Source organism: Cherax quadricarinatus, chromosome 100 (genome assembly GCF_038502225.1).
Source record: "Cherax quadricarinatus isolate ZL_2023a chromosome 100, ASM3850222v1, whole genome shotgun sequence".
NCBI classification, from domain to species: domain Eukaryota; kingdom Metazoa; phylum Arthropoda; class Malacostraca; order Decapoda; family Parastacidae; genus Cherax; species Cherax quadricarinatus.
Genome location: NC_091391.1, coordinates 2,242,739 through 2,263,185, shown reverse-complemented (window position 1 = coordinate 2,263,185; position 20,447 = coordinate 2,242,739). Strand labels below are relative to the sequence as shown.

At 41.6% G+C, this 20,447-nt stretch overlaps 1 protein-coding gene across 10 annotated transcripts in view; it reads left to right on the top strand.

Moving 5' to 3' along the window:
* The window catches only part of LOC128704677 (transient receptor potential cation channel subfamily A member 1 homolog), a 160,472-nt gene that overhangs the window by 36,301 nt on the left and 103,724 nt on the right, over positions 1-20,447 (top strand). For 5 of the 10 annotated variants that reach the window (XM_070079577.1, XM_070079576.1, XM_070079582.1 and 2 more), the window contains 2 exons: positions 14,518-14,557; positions 19,117-19,219. In XM_070079577.1, the coding sequence (XP_069935678.1) occupies positions 14,518-14,557; positions 19,117-19,219 (143 nt within the window). Of the gene's footprint in view, positions 1-7,160; positions 7,626-9,818; positions 9,926-10,144; positions 10,167-14,517; positions 14,620-19,116; positions 19,220-20,447 lie in introns of those variants that run through there. The other 5 variants (XM_070079578.1, XM_070079581.1, XM_070079580.1 and 2 more) reach the window with 5 other exon arrangements.

Genomic DNA, 20,447 nt, shown 5'->3' with positions numbered 1-20,447 from the left:
TGTAGTAGCTACCTTCACAAGGTTACATCAGTGTTGTAGTAGCTACCTTCACAAGGTTACATCAGTGTTGTAGTGGCTACCTTCACAAGGTTACATCAGTGTTGTAGTAGCTACCTTCACAAGGTTACATCAGTGTTGTAGTGGCTACCTTCACAAGGTTACATCAGTGTTGTAGTAGCTACCTTCACAAGGTTACATCAGTGTTGTAGTAGCTACCTTCACAAGGTTACATCAGTGTTGTAGTAGCTACCTTCACAAGGTTACATCAGTGTTGTAGTAGCTACCTTCACAAGGTTACATCAGTGTTGTAGTAGCTACCTTCACAAGGTTACATCAGTGTTGTAGTAGCTACCTTCACAAGGTTACATCAGTGTTGTAGTAGCTACCTTCACAAGGTTACATCAGTGTTGTAGTAGCTACCTTCACAAGGTTACATCAGTGTTGTAGTAGCTACCTTCACAAGGTTACATCAGTGTTGTAGTAGCTACCTTCACAAGGTTACATCAGTGTTGCAGTAGCTACCTTCACAAGGTTACATCAGTGTTGTAGTAGCTACCTTCACAAGGTTACATCAGTGTTGTAGTAGCTACCTTCACAAGGTTACATCAGTGTTGTAGTAGCTACCTTCACAAGGTTACATCAGTGTTGTAGTAGCTACCTTCACAAGGTTACATCAGTGTTGTAGTAGCTACCTTCACAAGGTTACATCAGTGTTGTAGTAGCTACCTTCACAAGGTTACATCAGTGTTGTAGTAGCTACCTTCACAAGGTTACATCAGTGTTGTAGTAGCTACCTTCACAAGGTTACATCAGTGTTGTAGTAGCTACCTTCACAAGGTTACATCAGTGTTGTAGTAGCTACCTTCACAAGGTTACATCAGTGTTGTAGTAGCTACCTTCACAAGGTTACATCAGTGTTGTAGTAGCTACCTTCACAAGGTTACATCAGTGTTGTAGTAGCTACCTTCACAAGGTTACATCAGTGTTGTAGTAGCTACCTTCACAAGGTTACATCAGTGTTGTAGTAGCTACCTTCACAAGGTTACATCAGTGTTGTAGTAGCTACCTTCACAAGGTTACATCAGTGTTGTAGTGGCTACCTTCACAAGGTTACATCAGTGTTGTAGTAGCTACCTTCACAAGGTTACATCAGTGTTGTAGTGGCTACCTTCACAAGGTTACATCAGTGTTGTAGTAGCTACCTTCACAAGGTTACATCAGTGTTGTAGTAGCTACCTTCACAAGGTTACATCAGTGTTGTAGTGGCTACCTTCACAAGCATACCTTCACAAGGTTACATCAGTGTTGTAGTAGCTACCTTCACAAGGTTACATCAGTGTTGTAGTAGCTACCTTCACAAGGTTACATCAGTGTTGTAGTAGCTACCTTCACAAGGTTACATCAGTGTTGTAGTAGCTACCTTCACAAGGTTACATCAGTGTTGTAGTAGCTACCTTCACAAGGTTACATCAGTGTTGTAGTAGCTACCTTCACAAGGTTACATACCTTCACAAGGTTACATCAGTGTTGTAGTAGCTACCTTCACAAGGTTACATCAGTGTTGTAGTAGCTACCTTCACAAGGTTACATCAGTGTTGTAGTAGCTACCTTCACAAGGTTACATCAGTGTTGTAGTAGCTACCTTCACAAGGTTACATCAGTGTTGTAGTAGCTACCTTCACAAGGTTACATCAGTGTTGTAGTAGCTACCTTCACAAGGTTACATCAGTGTTGTAGTAGCTACCTTCACAAGGTTACATCAGTGTTGTAGTAGCTACCTTCACAAGGTTACATCAGTGTTGTAGTAGCTACCTTCACAAGGTTACATCAGTGTTGTAGTAGCTACCTTCACAAGGTTACATCAGTGTTGTAGTAGCTACCTTCACAAGGTTACATCAGTGTTGTAGTAGCTACCTTCACAAGGTTACATCAGTGTTGTAGTAGCTACCTTCACAAGGTTACATCAGTGTTGTAGTAGCTACCTTCACAAGGTTACATCAGTGTTGTAGTAGCTACCTTCACAAGGTTACATCAGTGTTGTAGTAGCTACCTTCACAAGGTTACATCAGTGTTGTAGTAGCTACCTTCACAAGGTTACATCAGTGTTGTAGTAGCTACCTTCACAAGGTTACATCAGTGTTGTAGTGGCTACCTTCACAAGGTTACATCAGTGTTGTAGTAGCTACCTTCACAAGGTTACATCAGTGTTGTAGTAGCTACCTTCACAAGGTTACATCAGTGTTGTAGTAGCTACCTTCACAAGGTTACATCAGTGTTGTAGTGGCTACCTTCACAAGGTTACATCAGTGTTGTAGTAGCTACCTTCACAAGGTTACATCAGTGTTGTAGTAGCTACCTTCACAAGGTTACATCAGTGTTGTAGTAGCTACCTTCACAAGGTTACATCAGTGTTGTAGTAGCTACCTTCACAAGGTTACATCAGTGTTGTAGTAGCTACCTTCACAAGGTTACATCAGTGTTGTAGTAGCTACCTTCACAAGGTTACATCAGTGTTGTAGTAGCTACCTTCACAAGGTTACATCAGTGTTGTAGTAGCTACCTTCACAAGGTTACATCAGTGTTGTAGTAGCTACCTTCACAAGGTTACATCAGTGTTGTAGTAGCTACCTTCACAAGGTTACATCAGTGTTGTAGTAGCTACCTTCACAAGGTTACATCAGTGTTGTAGTAGCTACCTTCACAAGGTTACATCAGTGTTGTAGTAGCTACCTTCACAAGGTTACATCAGTGTTGTAGTAGCTACCTTCACAAGGTTACATCAGTGTTGTAGTAGCTACCTTCACAAGGTTACATCAGTGTTGTAGTAGCTACCTTCACAAGGTTACATCAGTGTTGTAGTAGCTACCTTCACAAGGTTACACTAGTGTTGTAGTAGCTACCTTCACAAGGTTACATCAGTGTTGTAGTAGCTACCTTCACAAGGTTACATCAGTGTTGTAGTAGCTACCTTCACAAGGTTACATCAGTGTTGTAGTAGCTACCTTCACAAGGTTACATCAGTGTTGTAGTAGCTACCTTCACAAGGTTACATCAGTGTTGTAGTAGCTACCTTCACAAGGTTACATCAGTGTTGTAGTAGCTACCTTCACAAGGTTACATCAGTGTTGTAGTAGCTACCTTCACAAGGTTACATCAGTGTTGTAGTAGCTACCTTCACAAGGTTACATCAGTGTTGTAGTAGCTACCTTCACAAGGTTACATCAGTGTTGTAGTGGTTACCTTCACAAGGTTACATCAGTGTTGTAGTGGTTACCTTCACAAGGTTACATCAGTGTTGTAGTAGCTACCTTCACAAGGTTACATCAGTGTTGTAGTAGCTACCTTCACAAGGTTACATCAGTGTTGTAGTAGCTACCTTCACAAGGTTACATCAGTGTTGTAGTAGCTACCTTCACAAGGTTACATCAGTGTTGTAGTAGCTACCTTCACAAGGTTACATCAGTGTTGTAGTAGCTACCTTCACAAGGTTACATCAGTGTTGTAGTAGCTACCTTCACAAGGTTACATCAGTGTTGTAGTGTTGTAGTAGCTACCTTCACAAGGTTACACTAGTGTTGTAGTAGCTACCTTCACAAGGTTACATCAGTGTTGTAGTAGCTACCTTCACAAGGTTACATCAGTGTTGTAGTAGCTACCTTCACAAGGTTACATCAGTGTTGTAGTGGCTACCTTCACAAGGTTACATCAGTGTTGTAGTAGCTACCTTCACAAGGTTACACTAGTGTTGTAGTAGCTACCTTCACAAGGTTACACTAGTGTTGTAGTAGCTACCTTCACAAGGTTACATCAGTGTTGTAGTAGCTACCTTCACAAGGTTACATCAGTGTTGTAGTAGCTACCTTCACAAGGTTACATCAGTGTTGTAGTAGCTACCTTCACAAGGTTACATCAGTGTTGTAGTAGCTACCTTCACAAGGTTACATCAGTGTTGTAGTGGCTACCTTCACAAGGTTACATCAGTGTTGTAGTAGCTACCTTCACAAGGTTACATCAGTGTTGTAGTAGCTACCTTCACAAGGTTACATCAGTGTTGTAGTAGCTACCTTCACAAGGTTACATCAGTGTTGTAGTAGCTACCTTCACAAGGTTACATCAGTGTTGTAGTAGCTACCTTCACAAGGTTACATCAGTGTTGTAGTGGTTACATCAGTGTTGTAGTACCTTCACAAGGTTACATCAGTGTTGTAGTAGCTACCTTCACAAGGTTACATCTACCTTCACAAGGTTACATCAGTGTTGTAGTGGCTACCTTCACAAGGTTACATCAGTGTTGTAGTGGCTACCTTCACAAGGTTACATCAGTGTTGTAGTAGCTACCTTCACAAGGTTACATCAGTGTTGTAGTAGCTACCTTCACAAGGTTACATCAGTGTTGTAGTAGCTACCTTCACAAGGTTACACTAGTGTTGTAGTAGCTACCTTCACAAGGTTACATCAGTGTTGTAGTGGCTACCTTCACAAGGTTACACTAGTGTTGTAGTAGCTACCTTCACAAGGTTACATCAGTGTTGTAGTAGCTACCTTCACAAGGTTACATCAGTGTTGTAGTAGCTACCTTCACAAGGTTACATCAGTGTTGTAGTAGCTACCTTCACAAGGTTACATCAGTGTTGTAGTAGCTACCTTCACAAGGTTACATCAGTGTTGTAGTGGCTACCTTCACAAGGTTACATCAGTGTTGTAGTGGCTACCTTCACAAGGTTACATCAGTGTTGTAGTAGCTACCTTCACAAGGTTACATCAGTGTTGTAGTGGCTACCTTCACAAGGTTACATCAGTGTTGTAGTGGCTACCTTCACAAGGTTACATCAGTGTTGTAGTGGCTACCTTCACAAGGTTACATCAGTGTTGTAGTAGCTACCTTCACAAGGTTACATCAGTGTTGTAGTGGCTACCTTCACAAGGTTACACCAGTGTTGCAGTGGCTACCTTCACAAGGTTACACCAGTGTTGCAGTGGCTACCTTCACAAGGTTACATCAGTGTTGCAGTTTTAAAAGTGATCAGAAATGGTTCTAACTTACTTCATGAAAAAACATGACTGGTGAGTAGTATAAAACAGAGCAGCCCGGCTGATGCTCTGAGCCACTGAGAGGCCTCGGCACAGACCGGGTCCGGAGGACGTTGACCCCCAGAAACCCTCTCGTTGACCCCCTGAAACCCTCTCCAGGCATACTCCAGAGGGAAGCTGCACTTGTCAATAGCATCATGCATCTTTCCCTAGTCACAGTACACCAGCTTGAAAAATATGAAGACGATCGACTGAAGCATTCTCAAGGTAAGCAAGTTTGTTTAGCAACAGGTATACGAAAGTACACTTATTGTACATAATGTGAACTACCCCTTCACGATAACCTAAAAAAAAAGTCTTGGAGGAATAATTTAAAACTAGAACGAAATATAAAAAGAAACGTAAATCCCTGATTAGAGAGGAATTGGGGACTTAATCATAAGGATCACAACAATGTTGCTAACACAGATGCCAGGATAACTAGAAAGTTTAACATGAAGTGTCAAGCCAGTGGCGATATTCTTTAAGCTAGTTATTTTCTCTAGTCTTGAATATTGCTGTATTCTAACAGCCCATTTTAAGGTCGGCAGAACGTTAGAACTATATTAAGTATAGAAAATCTTGACCAAGTATAAATTCAGTCGGGTATCTAAATTACTGGGAACACCTGAACTCTACTCCCTGGAATGAAGACGAGAAAGATACATCATAATTTACACAGAAAACTCTTGAGGGGTTGGTCCCAGATTTAAATACCTAAATTACTCCCCACGAAAACAAGTGGCTTGGCAAACAGTGCAAAATACCACTTAAATGTAGGGTTACCATGTTGGGTTACCATGTAGGGTTACCATGAGTACAATAAGAGATATCGATAAGTGTAAAGGGACCAAGACTTTTCAACATTCTGTATACTGGATCAGGCTCTGATCCACCAAGAAGCCTGGTCACAGATCGGGCCGCAGGGGCGTTGACCCCAGGAACTCTCTCCAGGTAAACTCCAAGTAAATGGGGAATTACCAACACTCTAGCTATCTTCAATTGAATACTTGGTAAGGTCGTCAGGTCAGTCCCTGATGAGCCAGACTGTGGTGTCTGTACTGGACTACGTGCGGCTAGTGACAAGAAGCTGGTTAATTAGGTCATCAAGAAGCCTGATCTGAGACCGGGCCACAGGTGCAGTGACCTAACATTTTCATGTAACCTTCAGAAAACTGGTACTTGGTACTTCCAGCAGGTACACGAATACCTTTTATTCAACTCATGATCACATTCCAGCAGGTACTGGAGTTCCATACACTGGACTGGAGTATTTTCTTAAACACGATATCACATTCCAGCAGGTACTGGAGTTCCATACACTGGACTGGAGTATTTTCTTAAACACGATATCGCATTCCAGCAGGTACTGGAGTTCCATACACTGGAGTATTTTCTTAAACACGATATCGCATTCCAGCAGGTACTGGAGTTCCATACACTGGACTGGAGTATTTTCTTAAACACGATATCGCATTCCAGCAGGTACTGGAGTTCCATACACTGGAGTATTTTCTTAAACACGATATCACATTCCAGCACGTACTGGAGTTCCAGACACTGGACTGGAGTATTTTCTTAAACACGATATCACATTCCAGCAGGTACTGGAGTTCCATACACTGGAGTATTTTCTTAAACACGATATCACATTCCAGCACGTACTGGAGTTCCATACACTGGACTGGAGTATTTTCTTACGATATCACATTCCAGCACGTACTGGAGTTCCATACACTGGACTGGAGTATTTTCTTACGATATCACATTCCAACAAGTACTGGAGTTCCATACACTGGAATTTAGTTTAGTCCTACTCACGACATAACATCCCAACAGGACTGGAGTTTCGCAACACAGTTTTCCTGGATGCTGCCCACAAGTCAGTTAACACTAACATGCATTTTATTTACTAAGTAGTCAAGGCAACCGGACGTTTGTCCGTGCCAGGGAATCAAAACCGCGATGACCACCCTTTGTGGGCAGCTGGGGGAGGTGTATTTGCAGGCATTTATTCCGCACAGGCCTTAAACCTGTATGACCAGTTTTTTTTTTAATCTAGGAAGTCGCCAGGGTGCATCTGATGTATCTCTCGTGGCGTCAGTACTGAGAACTGTTCTCTCTGAGTGCACCTGTGGAAGCTGTGTCTGGTTGTGTAGCGGGGCAGTTAGATTAACATAGCGGCTATTTATCTGCACTGGAGCCTTTTAATACCTTTGATGTTCTTATGGAGGACTTGTTTTGATATTTTCGACACTGGACAGAGCTCTGGAACCCTAGTGATTTCTTTTACATTACGAAAACAAGGGGAATTTAACTTGTATCTGTGGGTTAGTGTGACTTCTAGTTGGACTCCGTCCCCTGTGTGGCAATACCTTGTTTGATGTTATTACGCTACCTGGCTTATTTATTCCGGTGGATGAGTGAATCAAGTGGCTTGGTGAAGTGGCTGAAGAGCGGCAATGGCACCTCCACCAGGTGGTGGGTGACGACCCCCAAGACGGAAGACCAGAGTTACAGATTTATAGGTTTCAAAGGTGACAAAATCTTCTTCGGTAAGCAAACATAAAATATGTTCGTACTTTTAACCCGGAGAGTTAGCTATCCAGGATAATCCAGAGTGTGGAGAGTTAGCCATCCAGGATAATCCAGAGTGTGGAGAGTTAGCCATCCATGATAATCCAGAGTGTGGAGAGTTAGCCATCCATGATAATCCAGAGTGTGGAGAGTTAGCCATCCAGGATAATCCAGAGTGTGGAGAGCTAGCCATCCAGGATAATCCAGAGTGTGGAGAGTTAGCCATCCATGATAATCCAGAGTGTGGAGAGTTAGCCATCCATGATAATCCAGAGTGTGGAGAGTTAGCCATCCATGATAATCCAGAGTGTGGAGAGTTAGCCATCCAGGATAATCCAGAGTGTGGAGAGCTAGCCATCCAGGATAATCCAGAGTGTGGAGGGTTAGCCATCCAGAATAATCCAGAGTGTGGAGGGTTAGCCATCCAGGATAATCCAAAGTGTGGAGGGTTAGCCATCCAGGATAATCCAGAGTGTGGAGGGCTAGCCATCCAGGATAATCCAGAGTGTGGAGGGTTAGCCATCCAGGATAATCCAGAGTGTGGAGGGTTAGCCATCCAGGATAATCCAAAGTGTGGAGGGTTAGCCATCCAGGATAATCCAGAGTGTGGAAGATTAGCCATCCAGGATAACCCAGGGTAGGGAGGGTTAGCCATCCAGGATAACCCAGGGTAGGGTAGATTAGCCACTCAGGATAACCCAAGAAAGTCAGTGCGTCATCAAGGACTGTCTGTCTTATTTCCACTGCAGTCCTTCACTCTTGTCCCCCAGGATGTCACCCACACCAGTCACCTAACACCCAGGTACCTGCTTATTGCTAGGTGAACAGTGACAGCAAGTGTAGGAATAACACCCAGGTACCTACTGCTAGGTGAGCACTGACAGCAGATATAAGGTAACTAACACCAAGGTACCTACTTACAGCTAGATGATCAGGGACAGCAGGTGTGAGGTAACATATCTAATCTTCCCCCCTGCTGGGGACTGAACCACGGACACATGAGGCCAGAGCTTTACCTAATAACTCACTGCTATTTCTTATAAAAACCTAATTACATTTCTAAGCTGGAAATTAGAATTTTGAACCTGAAAGAGAAAAATCTGATTGGTGAAAATGGAAAATCAATTTGAAGACACGATACCTTTGTAACTGGGTCATGATTGTGACCAGATCTACCTGGAGTTCAGTACCTTTGTAACTTGTTTAGCTGTTAAAACTTTGGGGCTCAGTCCCTGGAGCCATTATGTACCTCTGTAATGTTGAGGTACAGTCCCTGGAGCCATTATGTGCCTCTGTAATGTTGAGGTACAGTCCCTGGACCCATTATGTACCTCTGTAATGTTGAGGTACAATCCCTGGAGCCATTATGTACCTCTGTAATGTTGAGGTACAGTCCCTGGAGCCATTATGTACCTCTGTAATGTTGAGGTACAGTCCCTGGAGCCATTATGTGCCTCTGTAATGTTGAGGTACAGTCCCTGGAGCCATTATGTACCTCTGTAATGTTGAGGTACAGTCCCTGGATCCATTATGTACCTCTGTAATGTTGAGGTACAGTCCCTGGACCCATTTTGTGCCTCTGTAATGTTGAGGTACAGTCCCTGGACCCATTATGTACCTCTGCAATGTTGAGGTACAGTCCCTGGACCCATTATGTACCTCTGTAATGTTGAGGTACAGTCCCTGGACCCATTATGTGCCTCTGTAATGTTGAAATCCAGTCCCTGGACTCATTATGTGCCTCTGTAATGTTGAAATCCAGTCCCTGGACTCATTATGTGCCTCTGTAATGTTGAAATCCAGTCCCTGGACCCATTATGTGCCTCTGTAATGTTGAAATCCAGTCCCTGGACTCATTATGTGCCTCTGTAATGTTGAAATCCAGTCCCTGGACTCATTATGTACCTCTGCAATCTTTTGACTACCACCTATAGGATGGGTATGAGATGGACAATAAACTAGCCAGTTCGGTGGCAAATCTGTTCTGGCAAAACAGTAGAATGATGGTAAAAGTGTAACTTCTTCGAGGCACTACCTTGGTGGGAGAGATCAGGCTCAATAGAGTGCCAACCCACCTTGTCAATAGAGTGCCAACCCACCTCGTACCCCTCCCCCCCTACATTCTCAAAAGTCTTGGCTCTAGTGGAGGTATCAGGGGGCATAGCCACACCCCCTCCTGGGGGCACAATGGCTTCTAGTAGCAGTCTATTGTACTGTGTTGTTTTTGTGGGTATGGTTGGGCACGCTTGGCAAATCCTACCAGATAAGGATACTTAGGGTAGCAAAGCGTGAAGATCTTCGGAAAAACTTATCTTGGGTTTTCCCTTGTGTGTAATATGAGAAATACTAGTGAAGATAAAACCTAGAGTTACTAGTGCTAGACAACTGTTATAACTAGCTAAGCTAGTGAAACCTAGCATTGTGTAGTAGCAAACTGCATTATAACTGCTAACCTGTAAAGCCTATCTCTGTGCTAGAGGACTGTGTTATAGATTGCTAACCTATAGAAATCTAGTCAGGTGTGTGCTAGAAAACTGTGTTCTAACCCTGGCTAACCTAGTGTACTAGAGAACAGTGTCTAGAAATCTCCTGCTAGTGATGCCAGGCTAGAAATTTCTGAGGACATTTTCTCCATGAGCCTGGTCACAGACCGGGCCGCGGGGGGCGCTGACCCATGGAACCCTCTCCAGGTATACTCCAGGTATTGGGCTTTGGAAATGAAACCTAGCACAGTGCTAGAATTAGCTAAACTCAAGCACCGTGTGTGTTAGATGTGCTAGAACTCTGAGTAAGGTATCCTAGATGTGCTAGAACTCTGGGTAAGGTATCCTAGATGTGCTAGAACTCTGGGTAAGGTATCCTAGATGTGCTAGAACTCTGGGTAAGGTATCCTAGATGTGCTAGAACTCTGAGTAAAGTATCCTAGATGTGCTAGAACTCTGGGTAAGGTATCCTAGATGTGCTAGAACTCTGGGTAAGGTATGCTAGATGTGCTAGAACTCTGGGTAAGCTATCCTAGATGTGCTAGAACTCTGGGTAGGATATCCTAGATGTGCTAGAACTCTGGGTAAGCTATCCTAGATGTGCTAGAACTCTGGGTAAGCTATCCTAGATGTGCTAGAACTCTGGGTAAGCTATCCTAGATGTGCTAGAACTCTGGGTAGGATATCCTAGATGTGCTAGAACTCTGGGTAAGCTATCCTAGATGTGCTAGAACTCTGGGTAAGCTATCCTAGATGTGCTAGAACTCTGGGTAAGCTATCCTAGATGTGCTAGAACTCTGGGTAAGCTATCCTAGATGTGCTAGAACTCTGGGTAAGCTATCCTAGATGTGCTAGAACTCTGGGTAAGCTATCCTAGATGTGCTAGAACTCTGGGTAAGCTATCCTAGATGTGCTAGAACTCTGGGTAAGCTATCCTAGATGTGCTAGAACTCTGGGTAAGCTACCCTAGATGTGCTAGAACTCTGGGTAAGCTATCCTAGATGTGCTAGAACTCTGGGTAAGCTATCCTAGATGTGCTAGAACTCTGGGTAAGCTATCCTAGATGTGCTAAAACTCTGGGTAAGCTATCCTAGATGTGCTAGAACTCTGGGTAAGCTATCCTAGATGTGCTAGAACTCTGGGTAAGCTATCCTAGATGTGCTAGAACTCTGGGTAAGCTATCCTAGATGTGCTAGAACTCTGGGTAAGCTATCCTAGATGTGCTAGAACTCTGGGTAAGCTATCCTAGATGTGCTAGAACTCTGGGTAAGCTATCCTAGATGTGCTAGAACTCTGGGTAAGCTATCCTAGATGTGCTAGAACTCTGGGTAAGCTATCCATCAATAATGATAGTGAAAGTACACTATACACTGTCACTAACTTCACTAAACTAACCAACAGTTACGTTATTATGTAGCCCAGACCCATCCTGTGGCAGGTAGTCAGAGGCACATTATGGGTCCAGGGACTGTACCTCAACATTACAGAGGTACATAATGTGTCCAGGGACTGTACCTCAACATTACAGAGGTACATAATGGGTCCAGGGACTGTACCTCAACATTACAGAGGTACATAATGTGTCCAGGGACTGTACCTCAACATTACAGAGGTACATAATGGGTCCAGGGACTGTACCTCAACATTACAGAGGTACATAATGGGTCCAGGGACTGTACCTCAACATTACAGAGGTACCTCTGTAATACTGAGGTACAGTCTCTCGATTCATTATGTACCTCTGTAATGTTGAGGTACAGTCCCTGGACCCCTTATGTACCTCTGTAATGTTGAGGTACAGTCCCTGGACCCCTTATGTACCTCTGTAATGTTGAGGCACAGTCTCTCGATTCATTATGTACCTCTGTAATGTTGAGGTACAGTCCATGGACCCATTATGTACCTCTGTAATGTTGAGGTACAGTCCCTGGACCCATTATGTACCTCTGTAATGCTGAGGCACAGTCTCTCGATTCATTATGTACCTCTGTAATGTTGAGGTACAGTCCCTGGACCCATAATGTACCTCTGTAATGTTGAGGTACAGTCCCTGGACCCATTATGTACCTCTGTAATGTTGAGGTGCAGTCCCTGGACCCATTATGTACCTCTGTAATGTTGAGGTGCAGTCCCTGGACCCATTATGTACCTCTGTAATGTTGAGGTGCAGTCCCTGGACCCATTATGTACCTCTGTAATCTTTTGACTACCACCCACAGGACGGGTATGGGCTACACAATAAAGATAACGCTATGTCTTGGCACCAACTTGCTGCCAAGACCTGGAATGTTTGGTGCTTCCAGTACTGTGCTACGAACATGACATCCAGTCAATTCCAGTCGATGAAGAGACAGTTACTACTCTATGTTGAACAAATATATTGAACATTAACCCTGGTAGCCAGGAAATGTTATCACGCTAACCTGGTTTTTTCACTACGTCTCAGAAAAACTCAAAATTTTTGCGTAATAACGAACTAATCTGTAATTCAGTATTCTTGACGTGTAAATCATGCATCTGCCGTCCACAGGATGTACATGGGGTGTACAATATAGCAGTTACCGTCCACAGGATGTACATGGGGTGTACAATATAGCAGTTACCGTCCACAGGATGTACATGGGGTGTACAATATAGCAGTACCGTCCACATGATGGTGGATCAGGGTCTGATCAACCAGGCTGTTACTGGGGTGAACAATTAACTTCAGCCACACAATCCATACATCTAATTGTCAGAAAGAGCAAATTACGATACAAAAAGAAGAGGAACGATGAAATTGACTAGCTTGTGGTACTAGGTCAGATGCCGTGGTCATCCCTTAAGTGAATGTGACCTGACCTGACTAGGTTAAGGCATTCTCTTAAGCCGGTGGGAGAATTGGACCTGCCTCGCATAGGCCAGTAGGCCTTCTGTAGTGTTCCTTCTTTATGTTCTTAAAACCCTTGGAAGCTGAAAAGTGGACCTAGTAGCGACCAGCAGAGGGGGCCAGGAGCTGTGAGTCGACCACAAGTGGGTGAGTGCATATCGACCCGCCTGGAAATCGAACCAAGGTCTTGTGGCTGTGATCCGAGTGGTGTTCCAGCAAGCAACAAGAGAGTAATGAGCACTCTCAGGTAGAGCTCCTGAGACTCGCTAGAGCCTGGAGCATCACTCTCCTGGCAGACTTCCAGCTCCTTCCCTTTGGAGACTTAGACATTGTAATCACCAACAGGAATGCAAATCTGACTGACGATACAAGGACTGACGATACAAGGACTGACGATACAAGGACTGGCGATACAAGGACTGACGATACAAGGACTAACGATACAAGGACTGACGATACAAGGACTGACGATACAAGGACTGACGATACAAGGACTAACGATACAAGGACTGACGATACAAGGACTGAGGATACAAGGACTGACGATACAAGGACTAACGATACAAGGACTGACGATACAAGGACTGACGATACAAGGACTGACGATACAAGGACTAACGATACAAGGACTAACGATACAAGGACTGACGATACAAGGACTAACGATACAAGGACTGACGATACAAGGACTGACGATACAAGGACTGACGATACAAGGACTAACGATACAAGGACTGACGATACAAGGACTGACGATACAAGGACTAACGATACAAGGACTAACGATACAAGGACTGACGATACAAGGACTAACGATACAAGGACTGACGATACAAGGACTGACGATACAAGGACTGACGATACAAGGACTAACGATGCAAGGACTGACGATACAAGGACTAACGATACAAGGACTGACGATACAAGGACTGACGATACAAGGACTGACGATACAAGGACTGACGATACAAGGACTGACGATACAAGGACTGACGATACAAGGACTAACGATGCAAGGACTGACGATACAAGGACTGACGATACAAGGACTGACGATACAAGGACTGACGATACAAGGACTAACGATACAAGGACTGACGATACAAGGACTAACGATACAAGGACTGACGATACAAGGACTGACGATACAAGGACTGACGATACAAGGAATGCCTGTGTACAACATCGCTATTCACGCAACCATTTAATTAACTACAGAAACTCAAGACTTATCGCCACAGAAGACAACACTCAATACCGAAGAATCCTGAACATTAAAATGGTATAAAATACCGACAGATTGTTAGGTAAGACACATATGCAACAGTTAGGTATCTTTATTTCGAAACGTTTCGCCTACACAGTAGGCTTCTTCAGTCGAGTACAGAAAAGTTGATAGAAGCAACTTTTCTGTACTCGACTACCTGGAGCCTGGAGTAGAGCTCCACACTCCAGACAATTTACCTGTCGTTTTAAAGATTTTTAACTAATATTAGTATGATTTTTCTTCTCTTTCAGTGAAGGATCCAGGAATGTCGCCTCCAGCCTCCAGGAGAGGGTAATAATTAGCATTATATATATATATATATATGCAGGATCCATACATAGCTTTAGGACGAGGTATGATAAAGCTTATGGAAGTGGAAGAGTGACCCAGTAGCGACCAGTGAAGAGGCAGGGGCCAGGAGCTATGACCCCGACCCCTGTAACCACAACTAGGTGATATATATGTGTGTACTCACCTAGTTGTGGTTGCAGGGGTCGAGCCACAGCTCCTGGGCCCGACTCCACTTCAGAATGTCACTCCCTCTTCCCTGTAAATAAAAAATAAGAAGAAGTCAGATAAAATATAAAATATTGACCTTAATTTTCATTATGTACACTGTACAACTGTACAAAGATTACGTACACTGTACAACTGTACAAAGATTATGTACACTGTACAACTGTACAAAGATTACGTACACTGTACAACTGTACAAAGATTATGTACACTGTACAACTGTACAAAGATTATGTACACTGTACAACTGTACAAAGATTACGTACACTGTACAACTGTACAAAGATTATGTACACTGTACAACTGTACAAAGATTACGTACACTGTACAACTGTACAAAGATTATGTACACTGTACAACTGTACAAAGATTATGTACACTGTACAACTGTACAAAGATTATGTACAGTGTACAACTGTACAAAGATTACGTACACTGTACAACTGTACAAAGATTACGTACACTGTACAACTGTACAAAGATTACGTACACTGTACAACTGTACAAAGATTATGTACACTGTACAACTGTACAAAGATTATGTACACTGTACAACTGTACAAAGATTATGTACAGTGTACAACTGTACAAAGATTACGTACACTGTACAACTGTACAAAGATTACGTACACTGTACAACTGTACAAAGATTATGTACACTGTACAACTGTACAAAGATTATGTACAGTGTACAACTGTACAAAGATTACGTACACTGTACAACTGTACAAAGATTACGTACACTGTACAACTGTACAAAGATTATGTACACTGTACAACTGTACAAAGATTACGTACACTGTACAACTGTACAAAGATTACGTACACTGTACAACTGTACAAAGATTATGTACACTGTACAACTGTACAAAGATTATGTACACTGTACAAAGATTATGTACACTGTACAACTGTACAAAGATTATGTACACTGTACAAAGATTATGTACACTGTACAACTGTACAAAGATTATGTACACTGTACAACTGTACAAAGATTATGTACACTGTACAACTGTACAAAGATTATGTACACTGTACAAAGATTATGTACACTGTACAACTGTACAAAGATTATGTACACTGTACAAAGATTATGTACACTGTACAACTGTACAAAGATTATGTACACTGTACAACTGTACAAAGATTATGTACACTGTACAACTGTACAAAGATTATGTACACTGTACAAAGATTATGTACACTGTACAACTGTACAAAGATTATGTACACTGTACAAAGATTATGTACACTGTACAACTGTACAAAGATTATGTACACTGTACAACTGTACAAAGATTATGTACACTGTACAACTGTACAAAGATTATGTACACTGTACAAAGATTATGTACACTGTACAAAGATTATGTACACTGTACAACTGTACAAAGATTATGTACACTGTACAACTGTACAAAGATTATGTACACTGTACAAAGATTATGTACACTGTACAACTGTACAAAGATTATGTACACTGTACAACTGTACAAAGATTATGTACACTGTACAAAGATTATGTACACTGTACAACTGTACAAAGATTACGTACACTGTACAACTGTACAAAGATTATGTACACTGTACAACTGTACAAAGATTACGTACACTGTACAACTGTACAAAGATTATGTACACTGTACAACTGTACAAAGATTATGTACACTGTACAACTGTACAAAGATTATGTACACTGTACAAAGATTATGTACACTGTACAACTGTACAAAGATTATGTACACTACAAAGATTATGTACACTGTACAAAGATTATGTACACTGTACAAAGATTATGTACACTGTACAACTGTACAAAGATTATGTACACTGTACAACTGTACAAAGATTATGTACACTGTACAAAGATTATGTACACTGTACAAAGATTATGTACACTGTACAAAGATTATGTACACTGTACAACTGTACAAAGATTATGTACACTGTACAACTGTACAAAGATTATGTACACTGTACAAAGATTATGTACACTGTACAACTGTACAAAGATTATGTACACTGTACAACTGTACAAAGATTATGTACACTGTACAAAGATTACGTACACTGTACAACTGTACAAAGATTACGTACACTGTACAACTGTACAAAGATTACGTACACTGTACAACTGTACAAAGATTATGTACACTGTACAACTGTACAAAGATTACGTACACTGTACAACTGTACAAAGATTACGTACACTGTACAACTGTACAAAGATTATGTACACTGTACAACTGTACAAAGATTATGTACACTGTACAAAGATTATGTACACTGTACAAAGATTATGTACACTGTACAACTGTACAAAGATTATGTACACTGTACAACTGTACAAAGATTACGTACACTGTACAACTGTACAAAGATTACGTACACTGTACAACTGTACAAAGATTACGTACACTGTACAACTGTACAAAGATTACGTACACTGTACAACTGTACAAAGATTACGTACACTGTACAACTGTACAAAGATTACGTACACTGTACAACTGTACAAAGATTATGTACACTGTACAACTGTACAAAGATTACGTACACTGTACAACTGTACAAAGATTATGTACACTGTACAACTGTACAAAGATTACGTACACTGTACAACTGTACAAAGATTATGTACAGTGTACAACTGTACAAAGATTACGTACACTGTACAACTGTACAAAGATTATGTACACTGTACAACTGTACAAAGATTATGTACACTGTACAAAGATTATGTACACTGTACAACTGTACAAAGATTATGTACACTGTACAAAGATTATGTACACTGTACAAAGATTACGTACACTGTACAACTGTACAAAGATTATGTACACTGTACAACTGTACAAAGATTATGTACACTGTACAAAGATTATGTACACTGTACAAAGATTATGTACACTGTACAAAGATTATGTACACTGTACAACTGTACAAAGATTATGTACACTGTACAACTGTACAAAGATTATGTACACTGTACAAAGATTATGTACACTGTACAAAGTTTATGTACACTGTACAAAGATTATGTACACTGTACAAAGATTATGTACACTGTACAACTGTACAAAGATTATGTACACTGTACAACTGTACAAAGATTATGTACACTGTACAAAGATTATGTACACTGTACAACTGTACAAAGATTATGTACACTGTACAACTGTACAAAGATTATGTACACTGTACAAAGATTACGTACATTGTACAACTGTACAAAGATTACGTACACTGTACAACTGTACAAAGATTACGTACACTGTACAACTGTACAAAGATTATGTACACTGTACAACTGTACAAAGATTACGTACACTGTACAACTGTACAAAGATTACGTACACTGTACAACTGTACAAAGATTATGTACACTGTACAACTGTACAAAGATTATGTACACTGTACAAAGATTATGTACACTGTACAAAGATTATGTACACTGTACAACTGTACAAAGATTATGTACACTGTACAACTGTACAAAGATTACGTACACTGTACAACTGTACAAAGATTACGTACACTGTACAACTGTACAAAGATTACGTACACTGTACAACTGTACAAAGATTACGTACACTGTACAACTGTACAAAGATTATGTACACTGTACAACTGTACAAAGATTACGTACACTGTACAACTGTACAAAGATTACGTACACTGTACAACTGTACAAAGATTATGTACACTGTACAACTGTACAAAGATTACGTACACTGTACAACTGTACAAAGATTATGTACACTGTACAACTGTACAAAAATGTGACATTCTGTGGATTGCACAGGTCATCACACTGTTAAGTAATGGTGCCAATTCCCCCTGACACCCTAAAATTCCCCTCAAGGAAGGAATTCCCCCCTGGTTGAGGACCCCCTACATTAAGGAAATTTGGTGTGTTTAATGTGTAGTTACCCGTCTAATACCTTTAATCTCGAAATAGTAATAGTAGTGTTTTGCTTTATGTCCTGAGAACGAACCATAATTAAACAGGTCATGAAGATTGTGGGGCTAATCTAACTACATTATACTAGGCTAGTTCCTGTGACCATTGCTAAGAAAAACATTACATGTGTAAAACTTTGTCGCAATTAAGTTTTATTCAACATTTGTCTCTTAACTATTGTATTGGCTATAGTCTAACTATCTCCGCTCCATTGTTTAATCCTGACGGGAGGGAATTAAGAAAATGCAGTAGCTAAGGCAAAGCTGTCAGACTAGATGACTAAAAAAATGTGATAGTATATTCATGATGTAGTGAATATTGTAGTGTCATCAATATGGCCATCAATACTGTGTTGTATGTGTGACAGGTCTTGTGTGGGGGGAGAGAACCTGTTCCAAGAGGTCACGGATATCTTGACTCGAGGACGCGGGTTCACCTCGTATGACCTCATCTCCAGAACCCTCCATCAGGTCAGTGTCTTAGACCTGTATCAGGTCAGTGTCTCACACCTCCATCAGGTCAGTGTCTTACACCTGTATCAGGTCAGTGTCTCACACCTCCATCAGGTCAGTGTCTTACACCTGCATCAGGTCAGTGTCTCACACCTCCATCAGGTCTGTGTCTTACACCTGTATTAGGTCAGTGTCTCACACCATCAGGTCAGTGTCTTACACCTGTATCAGGTCAGTGTCTCACACCTCCATCAGGTCAGTCTCACACCTCCATCAGGTCAGTCTCACACCTCCATCAGGTCAGTGTCTCACACCTCCATCAGGTCAATCTCACACCTCCACCAAGTCAATCTCCCTCTTAAATATCTTACGCAGACACTCACGCTATTATTGAGCTAGCACACTGAGCAGACCATTCAGCTAGCACACTGAACTTTCACTAACTTTCTTTCCCAATACCTAACCATTGGAGAGGCTAAAAGTTGACCACCTCCTCCACAGGACACCAATGGAAATAAATCACTGACTTTTTGGCTTATCCCAGGTTCTCTACACATATGCTATGTATGATATTCTATGTAACTGTGTTTATGTATACCTGAATTAACTTACATAATATATAAAGTACGTGAATGCTGGGTACATTTACCTAACACATTCACACGAGATATCTAAGATGATTTTTTTTAAATTAAGAAGGAGACGAAGAGGTCGAGGCACTATGAAGGTGTTTGGGATCTCTCCATCTAATAGGAAATCTCTGGCATGATGTGCTCTCACAGCATTTTGAAGTACTGTTGAGGTGATAATCTCCATTATATGGCTAATCTAGTAAGATTGTTCGTGGGGAGTCTTTAAGAGTATCCCACTCTCTTGCTTCATCAATGAACCCAGGATCACGAATCTGTATTTGCCGGGGTTTAATTCTAGTAACCAATCCTACAGTTTGTCTAAATACACTTGTAGTCTTTCCTGTCCTGTTCCTGTCTGTTATTTTCATTAGTCTGTGAACAAGAATACTTTTGACTCTTTCTTCTATCATGTCCCTTCAATGGAGGTTCCTTGATACTGGTGATGGGCTCTAGATCTAGGGAATAGGATCTGTCTTCCAGTTCCCTGAATTGAGCCTGAAAGCCTTCCATAACCCCCCCCCCCACAGAGATTTAGATTTTGCCACCGAAGTGGCTAGTTTATTGTGCACCCCATATCCATCCTGTGGACGGTAGCGCGAGAGCATATGGACACA